We start from the raw sequence: 23,024 nt of genomic DNA on the forward strand, positions 1-23,024 counted from the left end.
ACTAATCCCCATAAAAGCTCTCCTTTTGATTCAATAAGAGTTCAACAAAGACGACGATAGGGTTGGTTTCAATTGAAAATTAAATTTATTTTCGTAAAAAAAAGTTTCTTTTTTTATTTTCCAGTTTGTGACATTTTTTGTTCAAAAAAAAATTAAAAGTGGTTGTTTTCCAGGTGTGGGAAAATGGGCAAACAGGAGCTTTTACCTATATATTTTTCCTTGCGTAACTTTATATGACATTTTGGAGTATAGGGTACTTTTGTATGTACTCCTACACTACCCTTAAAAAGTTTCCGGGCAAGGAAAAATGGTGTATTTTCGAAGGCAAATTTCAAGTGGCTATATCTCCGGCTGTGGTCAACCGATTTTTAAAAATCGACCAGTTTTGGAAAGGTACTTTTTTCACCTTTCCAAAACTGGTAAATTTTTGAAAATCGGTCAACCCATTATTTCTTGGCAGCCATTTTGGTAAAGCTAGGTAAAAGCGTTTTTTTTTCACGATTTCACAAATTTTGACTGACCTTTTGTATCTTGACCGCTTATGTACCGATTTTAACAAATAGACTATCTTTGGAAAGGTAATTTAATTCCTTTTCCAAATCTGATAAATTTTTGAAAATCGGTCAAGCGGTTCGGTCGTAGCAGCCATTGTAGTGAACCATAGTGAAAGAAAAAATACATTTTTGAGGATATCTCCGGTTATGGTTGACCGATTTGAACAAACTCTGTTTCAAATGATACCTATTCATGTCCACTAACTTAAAAAAGAAATTTCATTCCGATTTGGACAAGTTGTGCTTTTTATTGTTTATTGTATCATCCCCTTATGTTACCCTTACTTCATCCGTTAATCATTTACTTTTTATAACTTACACTTTATCCTTTCATTAAAATATTAAGTAGGGGAAGACGGGGTAATTTGGCCACTTTGGCAAAGTCATTAATGGGAATATCTCAAGTATGGTAAATGCTAGAAAATCCATTTCTCCACAGTTTATACTCCCCATAGAGATAATCAATCGTACCAAGTTTGGGGAAAATCCGATTATTGGATTTTCTTTTGTTTAAGAAAAATCATTTTTTCACTTTTTCAAGTGCTTTTGGCATTTTGAATCTACGTCATTTTCGAAAAATTTTTAACACTTAAAAATTAACTTTTAAGCCATTAAGGGTCATTGATCCATCATAAACACGATAGTAACATCCATTTTCCGATATCTCAAACAGATTTTCCTGTGGAAATGGTTTTTTCCGGAAAATTGGAGTGGGGTAATTTGGCCACTTGAGTTTTTCCGGCACATTTTCCGACGCACATTTAAGATATTTATTGTGGTTGTGCCTTTTAATGTTTTCTTACAGATTATAAGCAAAGTAGGATACAAAATTTTATCTAAAAAAAGAAATTTACGATAATTTGAAAAATGGCCTTTTTTAGACTTTGCCCGTTTATGGTTCAGAAAATGTTAAAGTTTGAGGCTCTGTTAAATATTTTTATCTGGAAAATTACTGGAAATGAATCTTAGATAAATAACCTATCTTCCAAAAAAATAATCGAAAAAATAAAATTTTTTTATTGTTCAAAAATTTTCATGTTTAATAATTTGTGCGCCAAAGTGTCCAAATTACCCGTGCTCGGGGTAATTTGGACACTAAGCTAAGGGTCCAGGAGAATGGAAAATTCACCCATTTCTCATCGAGATAGAGAAAAGTGTTATATGGGGAAGTTGTAGGCCGGAAAATTTCCTACAAAATAGGGCTATTTGGTTTTCTTCATACTACCATACTTGCTTGATATATCCCAAAAACCGCCAAAGTGGCCAAATTACCCCGTCCTCCCCTACATACATTATCCTCTCACTGTTAAAAAAAAATCGGTTGGTCACTTGAAAGGAGATTATGCAGCGAACATGTAAAAACTTCCTCTGTCGCAGAATAATTTTGACACTTTTCATCTTGCAGGGAACAAAAAAATACAGAAAAATCACGAGAGAAACTCTCCAATATTCACTGGGATCATATAGAAAAATGCCGAAAAAATATTGCCAAAAAATGCGAAACATTTCATCGCCATTTGCAATTTTTTCTTGCTCAAAATATTTCGAAATATTCTTAGTACATTTTGTCACGCTTTTTGCGCTGAGTTTTTTCTTATAAAATCAATAAAAAAAAATTGGCAATTGCCTTCAAAAATACCCCATTTTTGCTTGCCCGGAAACTTTTGATGGGTAGTGTATTTTATTGCTTGTTTGAGCGTTATGTTTTTTTTCTCGTATGAATTGTAAAAAAAAATGTATATAACTTGGCAAAGTGCACACTTTGCAGAAAAAAGTTTTTTTTTGCACACATCCTGTGATATTGATGGTTAAATTGCAAAATCAGTATTGAATTTTATATTTATAGTTTTCCATTTCATCCAATTTCCAATGTGCTAGGGGTTGGTATCCCTTTCAATTAAATTGAAACGATGGCATTCCATCCAATGAACACTGAAAGGTGACACAATGTCGATGTGTTAAAACGGATAGAGTTGTATAATATTACGTTTATTTTGCGAGAAAATGAAATGCAAGTCCTTCCATCTCCCTCCCACGCCATGATTTCTCTTTTATATATATTTGCGAATAGAGTATCTTGGCAAGAACAAATTTATTTGCTTGCTTTATTCACTCGACTTCATCTCAATCGTATTTAAGTGGATACACTGACGGGGGAAGAAGGCAGAAAAAAAAATGTGGAGAAAGTATAATGGGGGTGGGGTGGCAAATTAATTTCCCTTTTATCAGCGATGCAAACGTAGAATATTAAGTGAATACGATAATACAATTAATCTGTCTGATGTTCTTCGGGACACGAAGAAATGGGGCGAAAAAAAAAGAAGAATGTCGAATTTTCAGACCAAGAATCATCCATTATAGAATCTTTACACAAGTACTATGTATATATTCACGAATGGATGGAGAAAACTATAACTTGGAGTGGAGGAAAATGTGGTTTGAAGATGGAAATGGTGAAAATTTCTCTATTTTCTGCATTTTACCAACTCTGAAAAATCAATTAACACAATTTAGAAGAGGATCTTCCAATTCCAACCCTTTTCTTCGAGTGCTCGTCAGTTTGATATAGAAGATGGAAATGGGTCACAGGGTGAATCCGCAGAAAAAAAATCACAGAATATAATCTTCTATATGGCATGAGAATAAAAATAAAAATTCATCATGTGAAAATTAAATTTTCCCAACGTAAAAGCAACCATCTTTGACTTTCTAACACGTTTTTGGGAATTCCTTGAAATCATCCCATTATAATTAATTTAAATTCGCTTGATTCCATTCAAATAGATTTTCATGACTCTCTTCCCACTGTGTTGCAACATTTTGAATTATGTTTAGTTCCTTTGAACATATGGAACATATCCTTTTGAATTACACACATCCTACATCTTAATATATGTATATAGGAGTGCTATATAGCAAACAAGATGTTCTCGCATCTAGTTAGAGCTCAATGTTTCCGCTACACCCACATTTATTCCTTCAATGAACTTATAGACAATTCTTCGGAGTCTCTCTGTCTCTCTCTGGGTTGATTCTGATGGTGAACGTTGGATGGAAGAACGTTTGGATGAGAAATAAGGATTCGAATAAATTATGTGGCCAATTTTGAGCCCAAACATGCTTATGTCTCAATCCCCATTTAATCCCTCCTGGAATATTGTCCGAGAACACTATATTGCAAAATTCTCCCTTCAATATTATTTTTTTTTTTTTTTTTTTTTTTAACACCCACCCCTCCCTAAGGTCTTCGGGTCTATTGACCCATGTGGACCGCCAACACCTACAATTGATTTACAATTATACCGCAATCCTGTTATCTTTTAGGAATTCACCTAAGAGTCGGAGCGGTTCATTCAGCTTCTTCTCCAAGCTCACTGCTACCAAGTCTCGAACGCAAGGTTCCAACCCAAGAGATTCACAAATGTTGCGCATTCCCAGTCTTCCAACAGAATATTTCCTGCACGAGAATATAACATGGTCTATATCCTCATATGTGTTACACGTTTCGCAGTATGGGTCATCTACCATATCGAATCTTTTAAGATGAGCACGTAGGCCATAGTGATTAGATATAATACGACTAAGAGCCACTATTGTCCTTCTAGGCATAAATGAGAATCCTTTAAACCATTCCTGGAGCTTACATTCTGGTAGGATAGAATGACAGTAACGTCCATTTTCATCATTTGTGTAGTACGTTTGCCAATGAAACAGTACATCAAGCTGAAAGCATGAGTACCAATCTTCTGGTCTATGACAATCTGCATTTGAAGGGATAAGACTAGCCGCTCTTTTAGCTAACAAATCAACCTTCTCATTACCACTTATTCCAACATGTGCTGGGATCCACATTAGCACAATACTACGATTGTTCAAGTCTCCCAATATTGCATTAATGTCACGCAGGACCTTACAGGAATAAAGCTCTGAGCCGTTTTGAATTGCAAGTAAGCCAGACATAGAATCTGAGAGGATATAAATGTTAGGTCTGTTACAGTCTGAAGATAATGCTCTTAACAACGCCATTTTTATCGCAACCAACTCAGCCGTAAAATTTGATGCAGGGGGTGTTAGAGATACACATTCTTGATAATCAAGGGTGGAATCCCATATAGCAGCTCCTACTCCATTTACAGATTTTGATCCATCCGTATAAATCACCTGGGAATCTTGAGAGATGTGTTCAAGCATGCTTCGTACTTGCACAGGAGCTATATATTGCCAGGATTCTTTAGGGGTGTTTCTAAGTTGGTTCCAGAGATCCATTTTAACGTACACTCTGCGTGTGTTGTTTGGACCTACTAGGGGAGCTTCCTGCATTGTGGGGTTAAATCTAAAATCTAGATCCTCCATGGCCTCCAAGATTCTTACCGTACTACTGAATGGGTTCAATCTTCTCAATCTCTCAATGTCTTGAATAAGGCTTGGTTGTCTATAGGATACTCTAAGAAGGAATTTTTCAGTCACGAACAAGTACCTTAATTCTAGAGGGGGGAAACCGCCTAGAACTTCTACTGCACAATTTGGTGAGGAGGGCATTAATCCTAGGCATATCCTTGTAGCTCTGCGTTGAATTTTATACAGTTTTTCTAAATGACCTTTTGCAGCCCCATGAAAGACAACGCAACCATATTCCAGTACGGATCTTATTGTGGTCATGTACAAGATCCTCAGTACTGACGGATGTGCTCCCCAGCTTATGCCGCATACTGCTCTAAGGAAGTTCAGTCTTTTACTGCAGGATTCGACAATGTGCCTAACATGTGCCCCCCATCGGCATTTATAGTCGAAGACGATTCCTAGATATTTAAAGGACGGTACTGTTGGAATACATTCGTCAGCACAGATAATGTTTAAACTGTCCGGGTTATGCTTTCGATTGAAGACAACTACTGCTGACTTTGGAACAGATATTGAGAGTGCCTTTTCCGAAAGAAAGGATTGTATATTACAGCAGGCTTGATTTAATGCTCGTTCTATTTCGAGGAGGTCCTTGTGGGAACAACCTATCACGATATCGTCAGCGTACTGTAAAATGAAACAGCTAGAGGGGATAATTTGTTCGATTTTCCTGACGTATAGGTTATAGCATATTGGTGAGAGTACGGAACCTTGGGGTAAACCTTTAAAGGTTAAGGCAGAGACAACTTTTTTATTGCCTGAGAAGAAATTTAGCTTTTTTTCCGCTAGCAGAGAATTCAGCAAAACTGCTACGTGTAAGGGAAGTCCATCATCAACTAACTCTTTTAACAAGATATCAATTAGCACATTATCGTATGCCGAGGACACATCCAAAAAGATGCAACCCATTGATTTCTTCTCTGCCCATGCTATTTGAATTTTAGTGTATAGGTCAACAAGGCAATTCTGCGTTCCCATACCTCTTCTAAAACCAAATTGAGATTTTGGTAATAGATGGTTTTCATTTGCCCATATCTCAAATTTCTCTAGTACCAATTTTTCAAACACCTTACGTATACATGAGAGTATAGATATTGGTCTGTAATGATTTAGCTGAGTCCCATCCTTATCCGGTTTACGGATTAGGACAACTCTGACATCACTCCATTCCTCCGGAATACATTGTTGTTGCACTAGACCCTTGAAAATATCATAAAGGAGAATCATTCCTTCGTTTGGGAGTTGCTTAAGCATGGTTGCACTAATATTATCTAGACCAGGAGTTTTCTTTTTAAGTTTAGAAATTATCTCTGCTAAATCTTCCAACGTGAAATTCAACCAAGCATTTGTATCTCCTTCAATTTCTTCTACGTCTTCATGGAATGGTTTATACACAGAAGGTGGGGCCATTTTATCTGCAAAAGCACATATTTCTTGCTCCGTTAGGGTATTAGTTGATTGTTTTCCCGCACCTCTGAATTTTCTCGCTATATTCCACATTTCACTAAGAGATGTCGAACTAGAAAAATTTTCACACCTGTCTCTCCAATACGCTATTCTTTTGTTACGGAATGTACGTCTGGCTATAGCATCGGCCCTCCTGTATGCAAGTAAGTTTTCCCTAGTACCGTCTCTTCTAAATGCGTTCATAAGTTCACGTCTTCTTTCCCAAAGAACATAGCACTCATTATCAAACCATACTTGATCTGAGGAATTATTTCGGGTCAGGTTTGGATTATGGTTTTGCCCATAATTCTTGTCCGAGGAAGATAAGTGAGCAGCCTCCAAAATTATGCCATTTAGTTTAGTCATCTTACTGAGGGGATCATCTTCAGTAATCTCATTGATTTTATTCTTTACAAAACGTTTATATTTCCCCCAGTCGATTCTAGATTCTCTAATAATGGGTGTATTTTCAAGGATTTCTCCATCATTATGAGTTCTTATAGCATATGTAGCCATGATTGGGAGGTGGTCACTTCCAAGCGGATCTTCCATTAAATTCCATGTCCATTCAAATGACATTTGTGGGGATACAAAAGATACGTCTAGTGCACTATCACTGCTGTTAGGAAGCCATGATATTCTTGTTGGACGCCCGTCATTTAATGTTACAAAACCATTTTCCTCTACCCAATCATGTAAGGAAGCTCCTCGATTATCTTCATTTGTGGATCCCCACAAAGGACTATGGGCATTGAAGTCTCCTCCTATAAAAACTGATCCAGTTTCATTCAATGTACGATTCAGATCCTGGTGACATAATGCAGATGTTGGAGGAATATATACACACCAAAAATTAATTTCTTTTCCTTTCCACAAGATTTTTACACCCACTAATTCAGAGGAGATGAACTCCATATCTAAATATTCAATTCTTGAGCTTCTAATACTATTTTTAACTGCAATAAGAACTCCACCCCCATGATTAGTTCTATCATTACGATATAATTTGAATCCTGGTATATTGATGTGACATCTAGGAGAAATTTTAGTTTCTTGTAATAGAATAATATCAATGTTATGCTGACTATTCAAAATAATTAAGTCTTGAATTTTTGACCTAAGTCCGTTTATATTCCATTGAAGGACATTCAGGAAATTGCGGTTTGCATTACTCATCATCATTGGTAGAAACCATGAAGCCGAACAACTTTGAGATGAATTTCATCATGTTTGCTTCCAGCCAAGGTACAATAATGTCTTCAAGGAAAGAAACAATTCCGTCGTCAAAACCAAGATCAACAACAAAGTTCATGAACTTGTCCTTCCATTTCGACTTCTTCTTACTTCTCTTCCCCCTCGGGTGTTCAGGTTCATCTTCCTTAGAATTGTTGTCTGCAACTGTTTCTGGGAGCTTTGATTTCTGAGTGCTTCCGTCAGCAGTCTCTACAACCCGGCGGTTCTTTTTCCGAGCCTCATTGTTTCTCTCCTCAGCCCACTTAAACCACGCATTCTCTTCCTCTTGCTTATCGATACTGCGCTTTCGCTTCGGCACAGCTCCCTGACTTCTGTAGACCTCTTCCTCCTCCAAATCGCTTATCTCAATCTCCGAGCTTGAAATTTCCTCCACAGGCAGACTTTTGAATCTATTTTTTGAATTTCCCAGCTCTGGAAAATTTTTCCTGTTTCTCTTTGGGGCCTGGGATGCCTGTGTGCGATTCTCCTGAATCTCACCACCCTGTTCAAGACTCAATCGTTTCATCTCACGACGTTCCGCGATCTGAAGTACGCGATCATTTCTCAACTGTGTAATTTTTGGGCAATCATGAGTTGCTTGCTTGTAGATAATCTCACAATTTGGGCATATGAAAGCAACAGATGCGCAAGCCTTTGCTTCTTCTTCATTAGTGTGAAGCTTCCCACACTTCTTGCATCTCTCCCGGTTGCCACAAAATTTCGCAGTGTGTCCTGTTCTGAGGCACTTTACACAGTGCATAACCCTGGGTGCGAAAGGCTCAACTCGGATTCGGAGTTTGTTCACGAAGATATAGTCTGGCAAAATTGTACCCTCAAAAGTAGCTCGCACAATCGGCGTAGCCAAAAGTTTTTCCTGATCATTCTCCGTGATCTTCCTCTTCAATCTGTAAACTTCAACGATCCTGACTTTCTCGTCAGTACCATTGAATGTACCATATCCCTCTTTCAGAATCTCACTTTCATCCTCTTTCTCATTAAGGAAAAATTTTCCATCCACCTCCGAATCAAGGGCAGGAATATAAACGAAGTACTTAATACAGAACTCCGGATCTTTTGGCAATTTATTTGCTTCGTTCCTGTCAGTCAGGGAAATCTTAATCTTCTCTCGATTAACTGGCAGGATGCGATCAATCGAGGCGTATTTCTTGAAAAGTGCATTTCCGATCGTAACTTCCTGAAGGCTCTTTCTATCTCTAGATCTCAAATATACGAAAAATGGGGCTACGGCTGTACCCCAACTTCAATATTATATTGTTAAGTTAAATTTTGGGCAATTTTAAAACAGAGAAGGTTGGGGCTTGTTTAGCTAGCAGATACACTAGTAAGGTCCAGCTGATGGTTGATAGATTTTCAAAATATCCTCCTATTTCAGAAACTTATGAAAAATATTATTTGAATTTGGCGCGCAATCGAAGCGGGATAATCACCATATTAACCATGGTGAATTCGAGAAATGTGGGGAAAAGGACAGATTTGGTGGCAAAAATGAAAAAAAAATGGATTTTGGAGGCAAAGTGTAACAGATGCAAATGTGCTTGCTCTGTAAATACGTGCAATTTATCGCGTGAAATAAGGAAATTTCGCGAACATCTCCAGTTTTGAAAAAAGACACATTTCTCACCATTCTAGAACTAGTAGATTTTTAAAAATCGGTTAAGTGGATCGATTTTAGAAAATATGAAGATAATCAATTTTCTCAATGAGAAAAATGTCTAGGGCTTAAAGTTAATATGCGGCCATATTGTTAAACGGCTTTTGAGTGATTTTAATAGTTGTTTGACTGTCGTTGAAAAGATAATGGTTTTCCAAGAGACAAGAGCCTAGAATTCTCTTAAACAAATTTAGTTTGTATTTAATATAATTTTGTTAGAGTTTATACTCTTATTAAATCAGAGTAAAAAAATCTACTATTGAAATGTCAATAAATAAGAAGAAGAATTAGAAGCTTTCTCTGATTGGTTATTCAAGCAGAGCAGGATGCTCATTGGTTGATACTCATTTGACACTACTTCTGCACCAGGTAGAGCTTCAATTACAAAGAATAATTAAATAAATTAATTCCTGATTTATAAAAGAATTTTACAACTCAAAACATTGAATTTCTTAGCCCCTAGCTCCCCTATAGAGTTCAAAAATAGCCACAAAATATCTCAATTTAATATTTTCTTATAAAATTTTCTTTTTAAATTCTATAATAAAATAGAGATTTCCAAAAAGAAAAAAAAATGAAGAAAATAGTTAAATTTTCTCTAATTTTGCATTGCGCACCACCCTGTTGAATTGGGAGAGGAAAAGCACGAGAAAAGGAAGCGCACAAATCTTACTAAATGAAAACTCCTTTGGATATTTATGTATATGGGTGGTTTGCCAACACAAACACGGTATCATTTATCCGGTAACACATATTAAACTCAAAGAAACGACGAAAAGTACAACACCAAGGATATTTTGCAGAGGGCGGGGGGTTTGGGTGTACCGAAATGTATTTTATGTGTATGTTTATGGGGGGCAAAAAGGGGGGTCGAGGCATGGTAAAATAAATTCTTTCTAGTCCTTCTTGTTGCCAAAGTGAATTGAAATAAAAAAGAATTAATTTCCAGACAAATTCAATCCATTTATGTGAAATGCAATTCATTTTTTTTAAGAGGGGAAGGGAAAAAAACATGTGAATGAAATCCAGATTTATTAAATTTTCAGTGAGAAAAGAGAATTTTCAATTTTCCTTAACATCTTGCGTATCTCTGTTTTATACGGTGGTGTGTGTTAGAACCCAAAAATCTCTCTTATTTTCTTTTTGGTTTTCTTTTTTATTATGCGAGTAAGCAGCAACAAGGTTGAGAAATTCCAACGTAGAAAAAAAAAACCTTTACCTTTTTTTTTTTTGAGGGGATGAGTGTAGGTAATACGTTAAGAGGTAAATTTGTATAGGCGTAAGAAACCCACGACTATACGTAATAATTTACTTAGGAAATTGAGTTGATTTCATTTTCATTGTAACACGTATTTATCCTTAACCGATATTACTTTTCAACCATCGTTCTTTCCCCCTCTCTCTCATACACACACAATTGCTTTGGGGATGTTTTTAAGCTATATATTGTGGTGAATTTTTCTCACTATGTACATGTTTTTTTTTTTCATGGTAAAAATCCCTAAATTTATTTGATAGGCTATGTAAGTATTAGATGGCAAATTGAAATATCGATTTTCATATAGACTCATTTTTTTATGTAGATATGTACATATCAGGGGCGTAGCGAGGAGGGGGTTTTGGGGGTTAAAACCCCTCCTCAAGCCAAATTAGCACAAGAACAAATTGACCCAAGTTTCAGAAGAATCGCTAAAATTTTCGATTTTGGGATCGTTTTTTTTTCATTTTCTTTTATCAAAACATTCACAATTTACAATTTACATCAATTTCAATGGGTGAAATTCACCATTCAGACAGTCTTAAGAAATCTTAAGAATTCTTAAGTTTTCTTAAAAAAAACTTTTTTTTTTTGATGATTTTTAATATTTTCGATGTCTTAAGACAATCAAGAGCATTTTTTTTAATTTAAGAAATAAAAAATTGTACTTAATTATCAATTTAAAACAAAGAAAATGTATTTTTGAGTGTACAAAGAAGCTACCTCAACCTTCCCCTAAAATTTGGTTCTGGCTACGCCCCTGGTACATATGTATGTATGTATGTAAAAAATGCGTATTATTTTCCCTTTCGATATCTCTTCTCTCTAATATTGATCAAATTGAATTGATATCTCCATGGAAAATGAATGATACACAGGGTTTCTTCTTCTTCCCCCCATGGGTACACCAACATTCACCCAGAGCAGTGACAAATATTACAAAACTGAGAATGTAAAATTTGTTGAAATATATATAAAATATATATATATGTGGGGATTATGATCGTCTGTCGGTGGTAGATATGAATATATTATGCGGAATGGGGTTTTGGCTTAAGAAAATTCAACTATGTAAAGCACTCACCATGAATTTATATTTAACCCAACATCTACCGCAGAATTTCGGGGAGGGTGTACTGTACATACTACATATATGTATATTTGAGTAACTCTAAGAATTCTGTTATGTGTGCAATAAAACTTACCATATCTCACCGCAATACAATTTTAATTTCAACACAAAAGTTTGTTAATTTCATTTTCACACAAAACGCACAACGTCGTGCTCTCACCATCCCTCTCTTTCTCCCTGTGTAAGGTAAAATTTGTGGCAATGTGATACTTTATATCATCTATTTTGACACTATGTATGCTACCTACATATATCAATTGCTATACTACACTCAAACACACTGAATGAGAAAAGCTCCACATATATAGTTTAGCATGTGGGTTAGAAGTTTTTGGGGTTTTCCTCTATGGGATGAGATTGTTGAGAGAATTGTTTGGTTAGCATGAAAGTTTTTTGTTGGAGGTATGAGGGGAGATACATACGAGGATACATACATATATGTTATGTATGTAAGGAGAAGAATTCAATTCCTTATGCTGCAACACTTCAAACTTCACACCCTCTTCTTTCTCTCTCAAAGGAGCCTTTACTTTTTTGTTTCTTTACAAAACATTAGGGAATATGCAAAATATATTTTCCTAATAGGTAATGATTTTCCGTGTTATTCGTCGATTAAATGGGGGTTCTCATACAGAAAAACTAACCTTTTTACGGAGCTTTGGGTTCCGTTCGGAGCCTTCTTCAATGGCTACAGAGAGAAGGAATTTCTTTACAAACATTTTCTACAAAAACAAGACAATTTTCCACTCACTCAAGCGTGGGGAAGTTTTCCCTATCTCTGGAAGTGGAAAATTGTCTTGTTTTTGTAAATAAATTGCTTCTAAGTATCTGTAGCCACTGAATAAAGCTCCGAATGGAGCCGAAAGCTCTACAAAACGTGAGTTTTTCTGGGTGAGAAACCCCCATTTAACCGACGAAAAAGCCGGAAAATCATATTTGTCTCTACACGGCGGAAAATTACTTCTTTTTATATATCTTTTAGTTATCTTTCAATTATTTCATAATTTTTTTCAATAAAAAAACTATTTTTCATTTTAATTTCCCAACAAAACCATTTTGGAAATCATCAAACTAAAATATAAATTCACATGAATGAATGTTGGGGAACTTTTAGCAAAATTGATTTATAAAAATCAATGGAGTATACGTAATGCGATAGTTCAGTACCATACCTACATGCTGCACACACAGATCTGCATTTTGCAATGCATTAATGCAGTGGCATTGTGCTCGTACACTCGTAGAAATGTAACAAATAAAATTAAGGTTAATTTAGGGGGATTTCAAAACATCGTACCATCTGTTTTAGAGCCCATAAATTTTTGGGGGATTTACGACACACGCAGCTTTTGCAAAGGCAAAAACATCTCCTAAAATTCACTAAAACAATTCACAAATGTTTCATTTAACAAACAAAAATTTAACATTGAAAAATGATAAAATATACGTCATCTTCTTTGGTCGTTTTGCATCAAAAGTTGTCAGTTTTTCTATATAAATTAACTTTGCATAAAAGCTCCACAAGGAACAGAAAAATTGAATGAAAATTAACCAATAAACAGTCAATTTGAGTTTATCAACCAATCACCAGAACTTATAATTCTTCTTCTTATTCGTTGATATTTCAAAAGGAACTTTATCTGAGATTTGATTGGACGATGAACGAAAGCTCTATGCAACAGAGAATAAAAGCTTTCACGCATACATAGTAGGTATCTTTGAATGAACTTTAAACAAAGCGAAGAAAAGGATTTAAGTATTTTAACCAATAATTAGGAGAAAATGTATTTTTAAAATCCCCCTATAAGCTTTTATATTTATTTATCACACAAAGTGCAAGCTTATTTCGCGCAAATGTCTTATCCCGTCGTCGTCATCGTGACAGTGATTTCTTTAAACTCATCCTTCGCAATATAGTACAATATTTTTCATGTGGAAAATATTTTGCAATCTTTTCTGTGGAAGAGTAAATGATGCTTTCACTTCTAAAGTAGCTTAAAGTTTCATCCCACCATCGCTCTGTATGAAAGCCCACAAGGATAGTCCAAACATCTTTATGTACTTTAGTTTGCAATGGACACTATCTTTAAATCTTCCTTCCTTCCTTCCTTTTTAATAGACACCGCGCGAATATTCAAAAAGAGGGAAAGAAAAAAATGAGAAAAAAGAGCAAAATCTTGTTGGTGTAATATTGCAAAAATTGAGGTGTGTGGTAAAGTCATGTTAAACTTTTCACAAAGCACAGTTAATACGTGCTATAAAGTTGAAAAGTAAGCTCATGGGAGGTGAATAAAAGCCTTCGCCATGCAAAAATTAGGTCAAGAAGCAAAGCATCTTGGAAAATCTTGTAATTTCTCTATTCTCCTCTTTCCTTTTTCAACACTTGGGTGGCAAAAGAAGGCATTTTGCCAGACTCTTTAGCTTGATGAAGTGGTTCAATGAATAAGGAAAAGCAGCACTGACTTAATAAATGGAATGGGATTAAAATTCTCTTCTCTATGCACTTTAGCTGCAAGTTTTTAATTTGCTTCTCGTGAAAATTTTTTATTTGAATTTAAAGTGAAAATCAAAGCTCGAAGAATAAGTGATTGTTTAAAAAACAAATTAATTGATTTTTTTTAAATCATTCTGTAAGATAGTATTGATGAAAGTTAAAAAGAAACTCCTGAAATTGAATTTTAATGAAGCAGTTAAGATTTGTCTGTAAAGTTGAGCCTAAAAGCAATTAAAGTTTCAATTAACGTGGACTAAAACTATTTTCTTATTCTCACCCTGACTTTCTTTGAAAATCGTTTCAATGATTTAAATAAATTGCCTTCTCTCCCAATGAAATAAAATTGATTAAAATTGAATTTTTTCTCTATGAAATTAAATTTATTTTCTCTTCAAAAATAAAATTGAATTTCTATTTTTTTTTTTATTCAAAAGAAAGCTTCAATAGAAAATTTACCTAGAGAGAGATTTATCTAGAAAGAGAGAGAGAGGAAGAGAGAATATTGAAGAAGAAAATGTAGAGATTCAAAAGCAAAAAGAAAAAAAAACAAGAATCCAACTTTTAGTGTTAATTTATCAAAATGAATTTCACCCCATAATTGCCCAAACTATTCTTTCTCTCTGATAAAGTGCAAATTGTATTTCAGTCTTTTCTATTACCTATATACTATACATAGTGAAAAGTTAGACTTTTACCCCCGCATACAATTTCATTAATCAACGACAAGGAAAATTCGTTGAATTCACTGCAAAAGTTCTGACGAAGAACAAAACGAAAGATTTCAATCAGATTCACATTTTTCCAACGAAATTACAAAACTTCAAGTCCGTTTTCCAAATTTACTTTAAATCCTTTAATTTTTCTCATTTTCTGCAAAAATCAAACCCACCCACTAGCACCACCTACCAACCCCTCATTGACTCTGCTTTATTCGTTGCTGCGTTAAGTGCATTTCCAGATGTGAATTTAAAAAATTAAGGAAAGAAAAAAAAGTCAAAGGACACCAAATGAATTAAATGTAATAAATTAATTCGAAGAGTGATTAATTTTTATAGAAGAGAGAAAGTTGGATGTGGAATAGTTAGAGATAAAAAGAGAGAGAGAAAAAAAAATTTAAAGTGAACACAAAAAGGGGAACAAGAGAAAGTTAATCTATTGTAGTTAAATTTAGCAATGTGCACATAGAAAAAAACCTCTGTGGAAGACAATGAAAATGCAATTGAATTGTACTTTTTCTTCGTTTTTATCAAACACAAAATAAAATGTGGAACTATTCATGCGAGAAAATTCACTTGTTTTCCTTTTCAAGCTTTTTTTCGGTCACATTTTTCAATGAAATTCAATTTATTTTAGAGGATTTCTTGCTAAAATTACATTATTGTTTTAAAAATTCATCTCTGGACCCCTTCCAATCGAATCATGTCTTTTACCGGGAAAAATTGAAGTTTTTCTAATTTAATTCTGAAGTAAATTCTAAAGATTTTTTAAGTAAATTCTGTGTTGAAAGACTCTGCTTCTGAAAGGGTTTTTTTATACACAAAAGAAAGTATTTACTGCAAACCTTTGCAAAAAAAAATGGAAAAGAATTTAATTTACAAATGTATTTTATTTTATTTCCAAGAATTTCCACATAATTCTGTCATCTTGTCAACTATGAGATTTGCATTTTTAATTTGTTTTTGCACAAACAATTTGCGCAGTGTGTTTGTTGTATGAAATCTCGTGTAAATTTATAACGAATAAAATGACTTTCAACTTATTTTCCCTTTTCATTCACTTTCTCGACAAGTAAAAAGAAAATTCCTTTTTGAAGAAAAAATCTTGCAATTTTGCATCTCACAGGACCAAGTTTTTATTTTTTTTCTGTACTCCAACACTCCACCACTTGTGATGAAGCGTGTGGTTGTAATGTGAAGTAATAACACAACTCAAAGGAATGTCAGAGATGAAATTGTTTGAGTAGCTTTATATAATAATTTTGAGAGCTTTGGGGTACTGAAGGACTTTTCCCTAAAGTGGATAACTGTCCTTGGTTCCAAATTCACTCTGTAGTTATAAAGAAAATACAATGGAATGATGTTAGTGACAAGCGGAATGTTCTTAAAAATGTGACTGAAGAAATTTGAAGAGGTCTAAATATAGACTAAATAAACTTAAACAAATAATGGCGTAGTTGTTCAGAATGTTTAATATAGAAATATTTGATTTAAGGACATTAAGGCTTGTTTTAAACACAAACGTCTTAATTATAAATCAATTGGCTCCATCTAATCGTGACTCAGGAAAAGACTAATTGAGACTCAATTCTCCTTTTTGCGACTCAACTCTTCTTTTATTTGGACTCAGCTCACAAACAAACAAAAAGACTTTATTTGATGGATTAATATTCCACTAATAAGATTCTGTTCATTTAAAATACTCGTTGACTTACTTTTGTAACATTAGTTTTTTTTTTTGTAGTACAGATAAGTTAAAAATTGAGTCTACATTAGTCAAAGACTGAGTCTAAATAAGAAAAGAGTTGAGTCGCAAAAAGGGGAATTGAGTCTCAATTAGTCTTTTTTTATGCGTCACAATAAGGTAAATTTGCGTCAACATTAGTTTTAAATCAATTGAATTATTCTAACCATAAAACTTTATCTATCGAGTTAAGAAAATGATCAATTTGCAGGAAATAAATCTTAAATTGAAACAAATTAATTTAGCGGAAAATCTATTTCAAACCTTACATATTATTTTCCCTTAAAAAATATCCCATTTCTTCTCCCTAAAATCCAATATTTCTCCACTTATAACCTATCATTGTAAATTTGTTTTTATCCTTGAAGACTAAAGGATAGGATATTTTTTTTCTAAAAGGAAATTTTCCCTTTTTTTCTTCTTCTGTCTCTCTCGCTCAATTGCACAATAAATTATCACAGAAAAAACTGTCCCTTTTTCCATTTCTCTTAAGTGAGAGCACACACACACACACACTTGTGCCACACACAGTCCGTGCTCTTTCCGGAAAATCTGCGTCTTAAATCATTTAAGTTGGGCACATGTGTCCAAAAAGTCCGTCTTGAAAAGAAAATCATCTCAAATCATTCTTAATGTCTTAAGTGCGGAGACACTTGTTAGGTTCTTCTCTTGTTTTTTGTTTTTTTTTATCTCCCAAAAATAAAAGTGGAGTAATTAAGTTTAATTGAGAAGCCCCCTGAAGAGTATATTTTTTTCTTTGCAGTAGATTTTCTTTAAAAACAATTTTTTAAGAGTGAAAATATCGAAAAATAGTGAGAAATTTCCCACTTAGGAAAGAAAAATCAACTTTTATTGATTTTTCAATGTTGAACGAGGGAATTGTAAATATTTTCTGTGCTCTTGCAGAGAGAAGAAAAAAAAGGATTCAAAAAAAAAGTTTCTCTCTCAGCTAAATCCAACGTCTTTCTCTCCAACATTTATCTTCAGTGCAATATTTCTTTTCTGTGAGATATGGTTGCAGCATAAGAAAACTTTTATACTTTGAATTTTTTTTTTTTTTTGCTATCTTATACTTTCTCTCTCAAATGAAAAAAAAAACTAAACCAATCCTTTTCTCGATGGAAAAGTCGGAAGAACCATAATGAATTTCCGTGGTGATTGAGGGAAAAAAATCTTCGCGCTCTTTCAGTCTCGCAAAATAGTGGATGCAAAAAAAAACAACTCCAAAATCATAGTGAAAGATTTATAGCTATGATGCTCCATTAGGAGTAAAATAATCCCCTTGTAAATTGTAATTTACGACGAATTTTTCCCCAACTATCGTAAATTTATTTCACTAAAAATCTCCCATCAAAATGTGCAAAAAAAAACATGAACATATAAAAAATTAAAAGGTTCTGTTCATCATTTCATTTTTCTGGTACATCATCAGAGTGAAGCAATCTCTAATTTACTTTTATACAATTTGTTGAGTAAATATTTTATGTACATAATATGCAGTGTTTTATTTGTACATAGTCTGTGAATAAAATAGAATTGTGAAAATTTTTGTGCGTCAAAATTATTAATTGCACTAAATTGAATTTTCTCAACCATTTCCAGAATATTCTCTATGTAAATATTTAAATTTTAATTACTCTATTTTACAACAGAGTCTTCAAACATTTCCCCGTACCCATCGTTGCACCCATTGCACATTCATGCAAAAAGCTTCGACAATTTAAATTTGTGCTATATATTTTAAAATTGTTTTAACTAATTAACTCCACATGTTAGCGAGTAAACAATTTTAGTTGAAATGGCATAAATTTTATATTTTTGCCATAAAATTTTTATAATTTAAAGGAATGCAAAAAAAAACATTTTTGGGTGGGGAGATTGTTTTTGGTAGGTAGGCACATAGCTGACATAGAAACTATCGGTATTTAAAAACATATAGAAGTGTAGGTAACCTAATTGACCTAACTAAAAATTTATTTCCACTAACAATTTAGAAGGGAATTTAATTTTTTTAATGTTTGAATAATTTGAACAATGGAACATAAAGCAAAAACTATATAAGTGCAAAGGGGTTAAAATTACTACATATTTAGTTATGTTTCTGAACATAAATATTTCAAGGGAATGTTGATTATTTGTCGAATATTAATTTTTTTATTAAAGGAATCTTTCGGAATATTTATGAATAAAATTAATTTCATGAAAATGAAGGAAAATTTAGGAAGAAAAGATTTTATTCAACCCTTTCGCGTTCTTTAGATTATACGTAGATCTAAACGTGAAATATTTTATTTTTTCAAATTTTTAAGAATTTAATGTTTTTTTTTTTCAAGTTAGAACTATATCAAATACACGCATTAGAGGCCAAAGAAGACGTTCTAACTGGGAAACGTTCTCTGAGAGTATCCACAGAATAATTATCGTTATAAAAAGAGCGTTGGTTTAAAGTTTCAATGTTCACGTGGACGGGAAGGGTTAATTCGGATTAACTCGATTTTTATTTTCTCTAAAATCGAATGAATTCGATTTAAGGAAGAGTTTTAGAAATTCTGATGCGAATTTATAGACAATTTTGAAAAAAGACTTTGTGAAAATTCAAAAAAAATCACTAGGCATATTTGGGTTAAAAAGGAGTTTGTTCGTTTCTGTACGGAAATACTCTTAGTATGAGATAGCAAACAAAACACACACAAATCTGATAGGTGGATGATCAAGAAATGAATAAGAAAATAACTAATGAAACTACGTACTTTCCACGTGAAATTAACTAGAATAAGCCGACAAAGACTTGCTAAAAAAATGCAAGCAATGACCTCACTTTTCTGCTTTTAAATAATAAAATTTCCCATTTATCCTGAAAAAGCTTAAATAAATTATTTTTCAATAAATTTCCCTTAATTTCAATGGGATTTCGACGATCATTTAGGAAAAATCTGCATTCTGGGGCATTTTTTCCAACATATAGCAATAGTGTCCATTCAATAAATCCTCGAATGATTGTTATTGCTTTCCAAAATACATCCATCCAAAAAAAAAAATAAATGACATTATTTAGTTTTTTTTTCAACTGCATCCATGAGTATTTTCACTGCGAGCAATGGGAAGCTTTTTTCCCTCTATCTTGTCGTTCTTTTGATTGAATGGTAAATATAACTGCAGGTTTATATATTTATATGACACTTTATATGTATGTATGTATCTATCAGTTAATTATAAAGAGACTTGCGGACATGATGAAAAGCTGCAAAGACAAAAAAAAACGGCACCAACACCACGAATTTAAATGGTCATTTTAGTGTTTCAAAAAGTTGTCTGTCAATATTTTCACGTCTCTGGTCCACCATATGTGTGGTATATAGTCAGGAGTTTTTTTTTAAAGCTTTTTGGGAATGATAAAAAAATTGGGAAAGTCTATTGATTTTCTCTCTATTGATGAATTGTGAATGGGATATGTCTCTCAATTTTTTGAGGGATGTCTTCTCGGTTTTTTTGTGTGTCTGAATTTCCCCGAGTTTTGCGGCGAATTCAATGTGAAATGACATTTTCACTCACTTCTGTGGGCTATATATGTATACATATGTATGTGTATCTCGTAAATGGTAAGAGAGGGGCAAACCTTCTCATGGTAGTCAATTTAATTCATAGTCGACATTTTGGAGGAGGTTTTGTATGTGTATAACATCTATCGATATAATATATAATTTTCAACGTGGAAGGTATAAAGCTTTCGCAAGAAAACTTTGCCCGTTTATCCTTGGCATTGTTCTCACAAGGGGTTGGAGTATTAATTAAATTTCCTTCCAAAATTTTGTGTGGACAAAAGGTAACATGAAAGATGCATTAGATTTTAAAAGTACTACGGATGGGGTTTAAAATCTATCGTCCTCACGTATTTTATTGTGATTCTTTGGGATGACTTTTGACCTCTGTGTGTGAGGTTTTTCTTTTGTTGACATAGAAAAAAAACATTAAAAATACACCAAGGGGCAAATAATTGAGGGATTTTTCTCCATTTTTGTTTGAAATTTTGTAAAAATAAGGGATAGTTTAATAAAAATTCTTGAAATTCAAGAATTTTTAGAGGGAGCCTTCGTATCAATTTTGAAGGGAAAAGTTTCAATTTATCTTTTATACTTATTAAATTTATTATATTCTTTGCCACTGATATGATTAATTCGATGAATGTTCGGTTTGTGTAATGATTTTTAATGGGAAAGCACGCAAAAGACCTCTAATCTACATATTTTCTCAATTTATTTTAATTGCCGACCTTTCGAGGACATAGGCTTCCCTCTTCCTCGGGCCTACATAAACATATTTACAAAAAAAAACATTTTTAGAACAAGTACCCACAATAAATAATGAAATGAAATGCTTACAATAATTAATTAATTAATAATTATATAATTAATTAATTAACTGATTAATTTCCCCACTTTTCCATATTTACCACTCAAATTCACCATATTTCCTATCCCGTCTCGGTTTCGCGCAAAATTCAAATCAATATTTTTATTAGTTTATTAATTATTTATTACAAAATATGTTTGTTTGAATTTTCAAATTTTTAGGCTGTTTTTTTCTTTAAAGTTTCCGAAGAACAAATGTATAGCATTTTTTAGTACAATAGGTAGAGTTTTCATTTCACAACGACAAGATAATGAGTTCGATTCTCATCTAATCATTAATTGAAAGTTTTTTTTTTAAACATATTAGTATTGAATTGCCTAAAAACTCAATGAAAAAAAAATCTCCTCATTGAGTAAAAAGAAACAAAATAAATCGTCTTTTGAGTTCTTTTCATTTGAATGGAAAACTCATAATTAAAGTTAAAAGAGAAATGAAAATAAGTAAAATTTCTTATCAAACCTCAATTTCCTTTTTTTCTACCTCCCTCTCTCTCTTTTCAATTTTAGACCGAAAGTCGAGCACCAACAGCGGGTTTGGGTACTAAAGCAAGTACTTTTGCTCCTGGAGATGATTACAAATCCTACATAAAACGTATGATGAAGACGAGATACGAGCAAGTGGATATCAAGGATTAATTTTATTGTGGAATAGAATAAAAAGAAACACAGAATAAAAGAAGAATACCCTACAACAAAATACTTGGGAGCCGGAATTAAATTTAATCATTGTGAGTAATCTTTAAATTTCTTATCTAATATATAAATAATTTTATATTGAATAAAAAAAAATGTCTGAAAATTTAGGAATAAATTGACCATCTCCCAATAATATTTTCTACTATACCTATTTAAATGTGAAATTATTCTCCTTTCAATTGAATGAAAGAAAAGTTCTCTCCCTTCTTTTTCTTTTTTTCTTCTTTTTCTTCAAAAAAATATAATTATGAGATGGAAATTTAAATGTAGATAGTGTTGTGTGGTGTAGTATATAAAAAATGAAATTCAATTTGCAATTTTTTGCATGAATGCACCCAAAGGCTTCTTTTGCCTTTACGATGCGGGGGGAAATGAATGCGAAGAAGGAGAGAAAAAAAGGTGAAATTTCCATTTACGGAAAACTTTTTTACCATCCATGGAATAGAGAATAAAAAAAAATTGATTCCCCATCTCTCTGTGGTGTGGGGATTTTTGTGTGACAAGAAGTAAAGCTGAATTATTAAAAAAATCCTTTTTACCTGTATGAATGAAATATAATCTGAATAAATAGTCAAATGAAATTCGTCTCATTGAATATTCCATGTGATTGGCTAACCAAGAACATTCATCTATAGATTCAACGGTTTTTTTTTTATTAAACTCATGCACTCCCTCTCCATTGACTACCCCTAAAAAAATGCGCACGGCTTTTAGGGGTGAATAGGAGTGTGGTGGTGTGGAGGACAAAAAAAAACGACAAATCGCAATCTGCAGAAAAATTGGCAGAGCATAAAAAATATTCAACTGATTAGCGAGGAATTATGCGGTTGGTTTTTTTTTCTAGCAAAACGTCCCTGTGAATAAGCTCCTTCCCACACAACTATAATGTAGGTACGCTAAAATCGTCGCTGTGTTGGCAAATGGGGGGATTATAGACGGAATTATAGTTTGAAAATCCCAAATCCAACTACGTAACGTGGTTGAAATACCAATTTACAATCATTGGACAAATTTTAAGATTAAGTTGAAAGTATGTTTTAGGATTAACTATCTGCTGTAAATTATATTTTCTAATTTTCATATTGACATAGATTTTCACATAAAATCCAGTTAACAGATTTTAGGTTGAAGTTTTGCAAATATTTAAAATAAATCTCGTGGCTTAAGGGGGGCTTTTGAATAAAATACGCAGCAATGGAAAATTGAAAAATTTCAGTAAAATTTATTTAAAAGGTTTTAAAAAGACTATCAGTTTTTTTTTATTTAAAC

General features: G+C 33.2%; 1 protein-coding gene across 1 annotated transcript in view; it reads left to right on the forward strand.

Annotated features, from left to right (window-relative positions):
- Positions 1-22,336, forward strand: part of LOC129791417 (RNA-binding protein 5-like) — a 45,845-nt gene extending 23,509 nt beyond the window's left edge. Inside the window, exon 10 of the mRNA XM_055829587.1 lies at positions 21,567-22,336. Within this exon, the coding sequence (XP_055685562.1) occupies positions 21,567-21,695 (129 nt within the window). The 3' untranslated portion in view covers positions 21,696-22,336. The remainder of the gene's footprint in view (positions 1-21,566) is intronic.
- Positions 22,337-23,024: the final 688 nt, after the last annotated feature.

This window comes from Lutzomyia longipalpis, chromosome 2, assembly GCF_024334085.1.
Source record: "Lutzomyia longipalpis isolate SR_M1_2022 chromosome 2, ASM2433408v1".
NCBI lineage: Eukaryota > Metazoa > Arthropoda > Insecta > Diptera > Psychodidae > Lutzomyia > Lutzomyia longipalpis.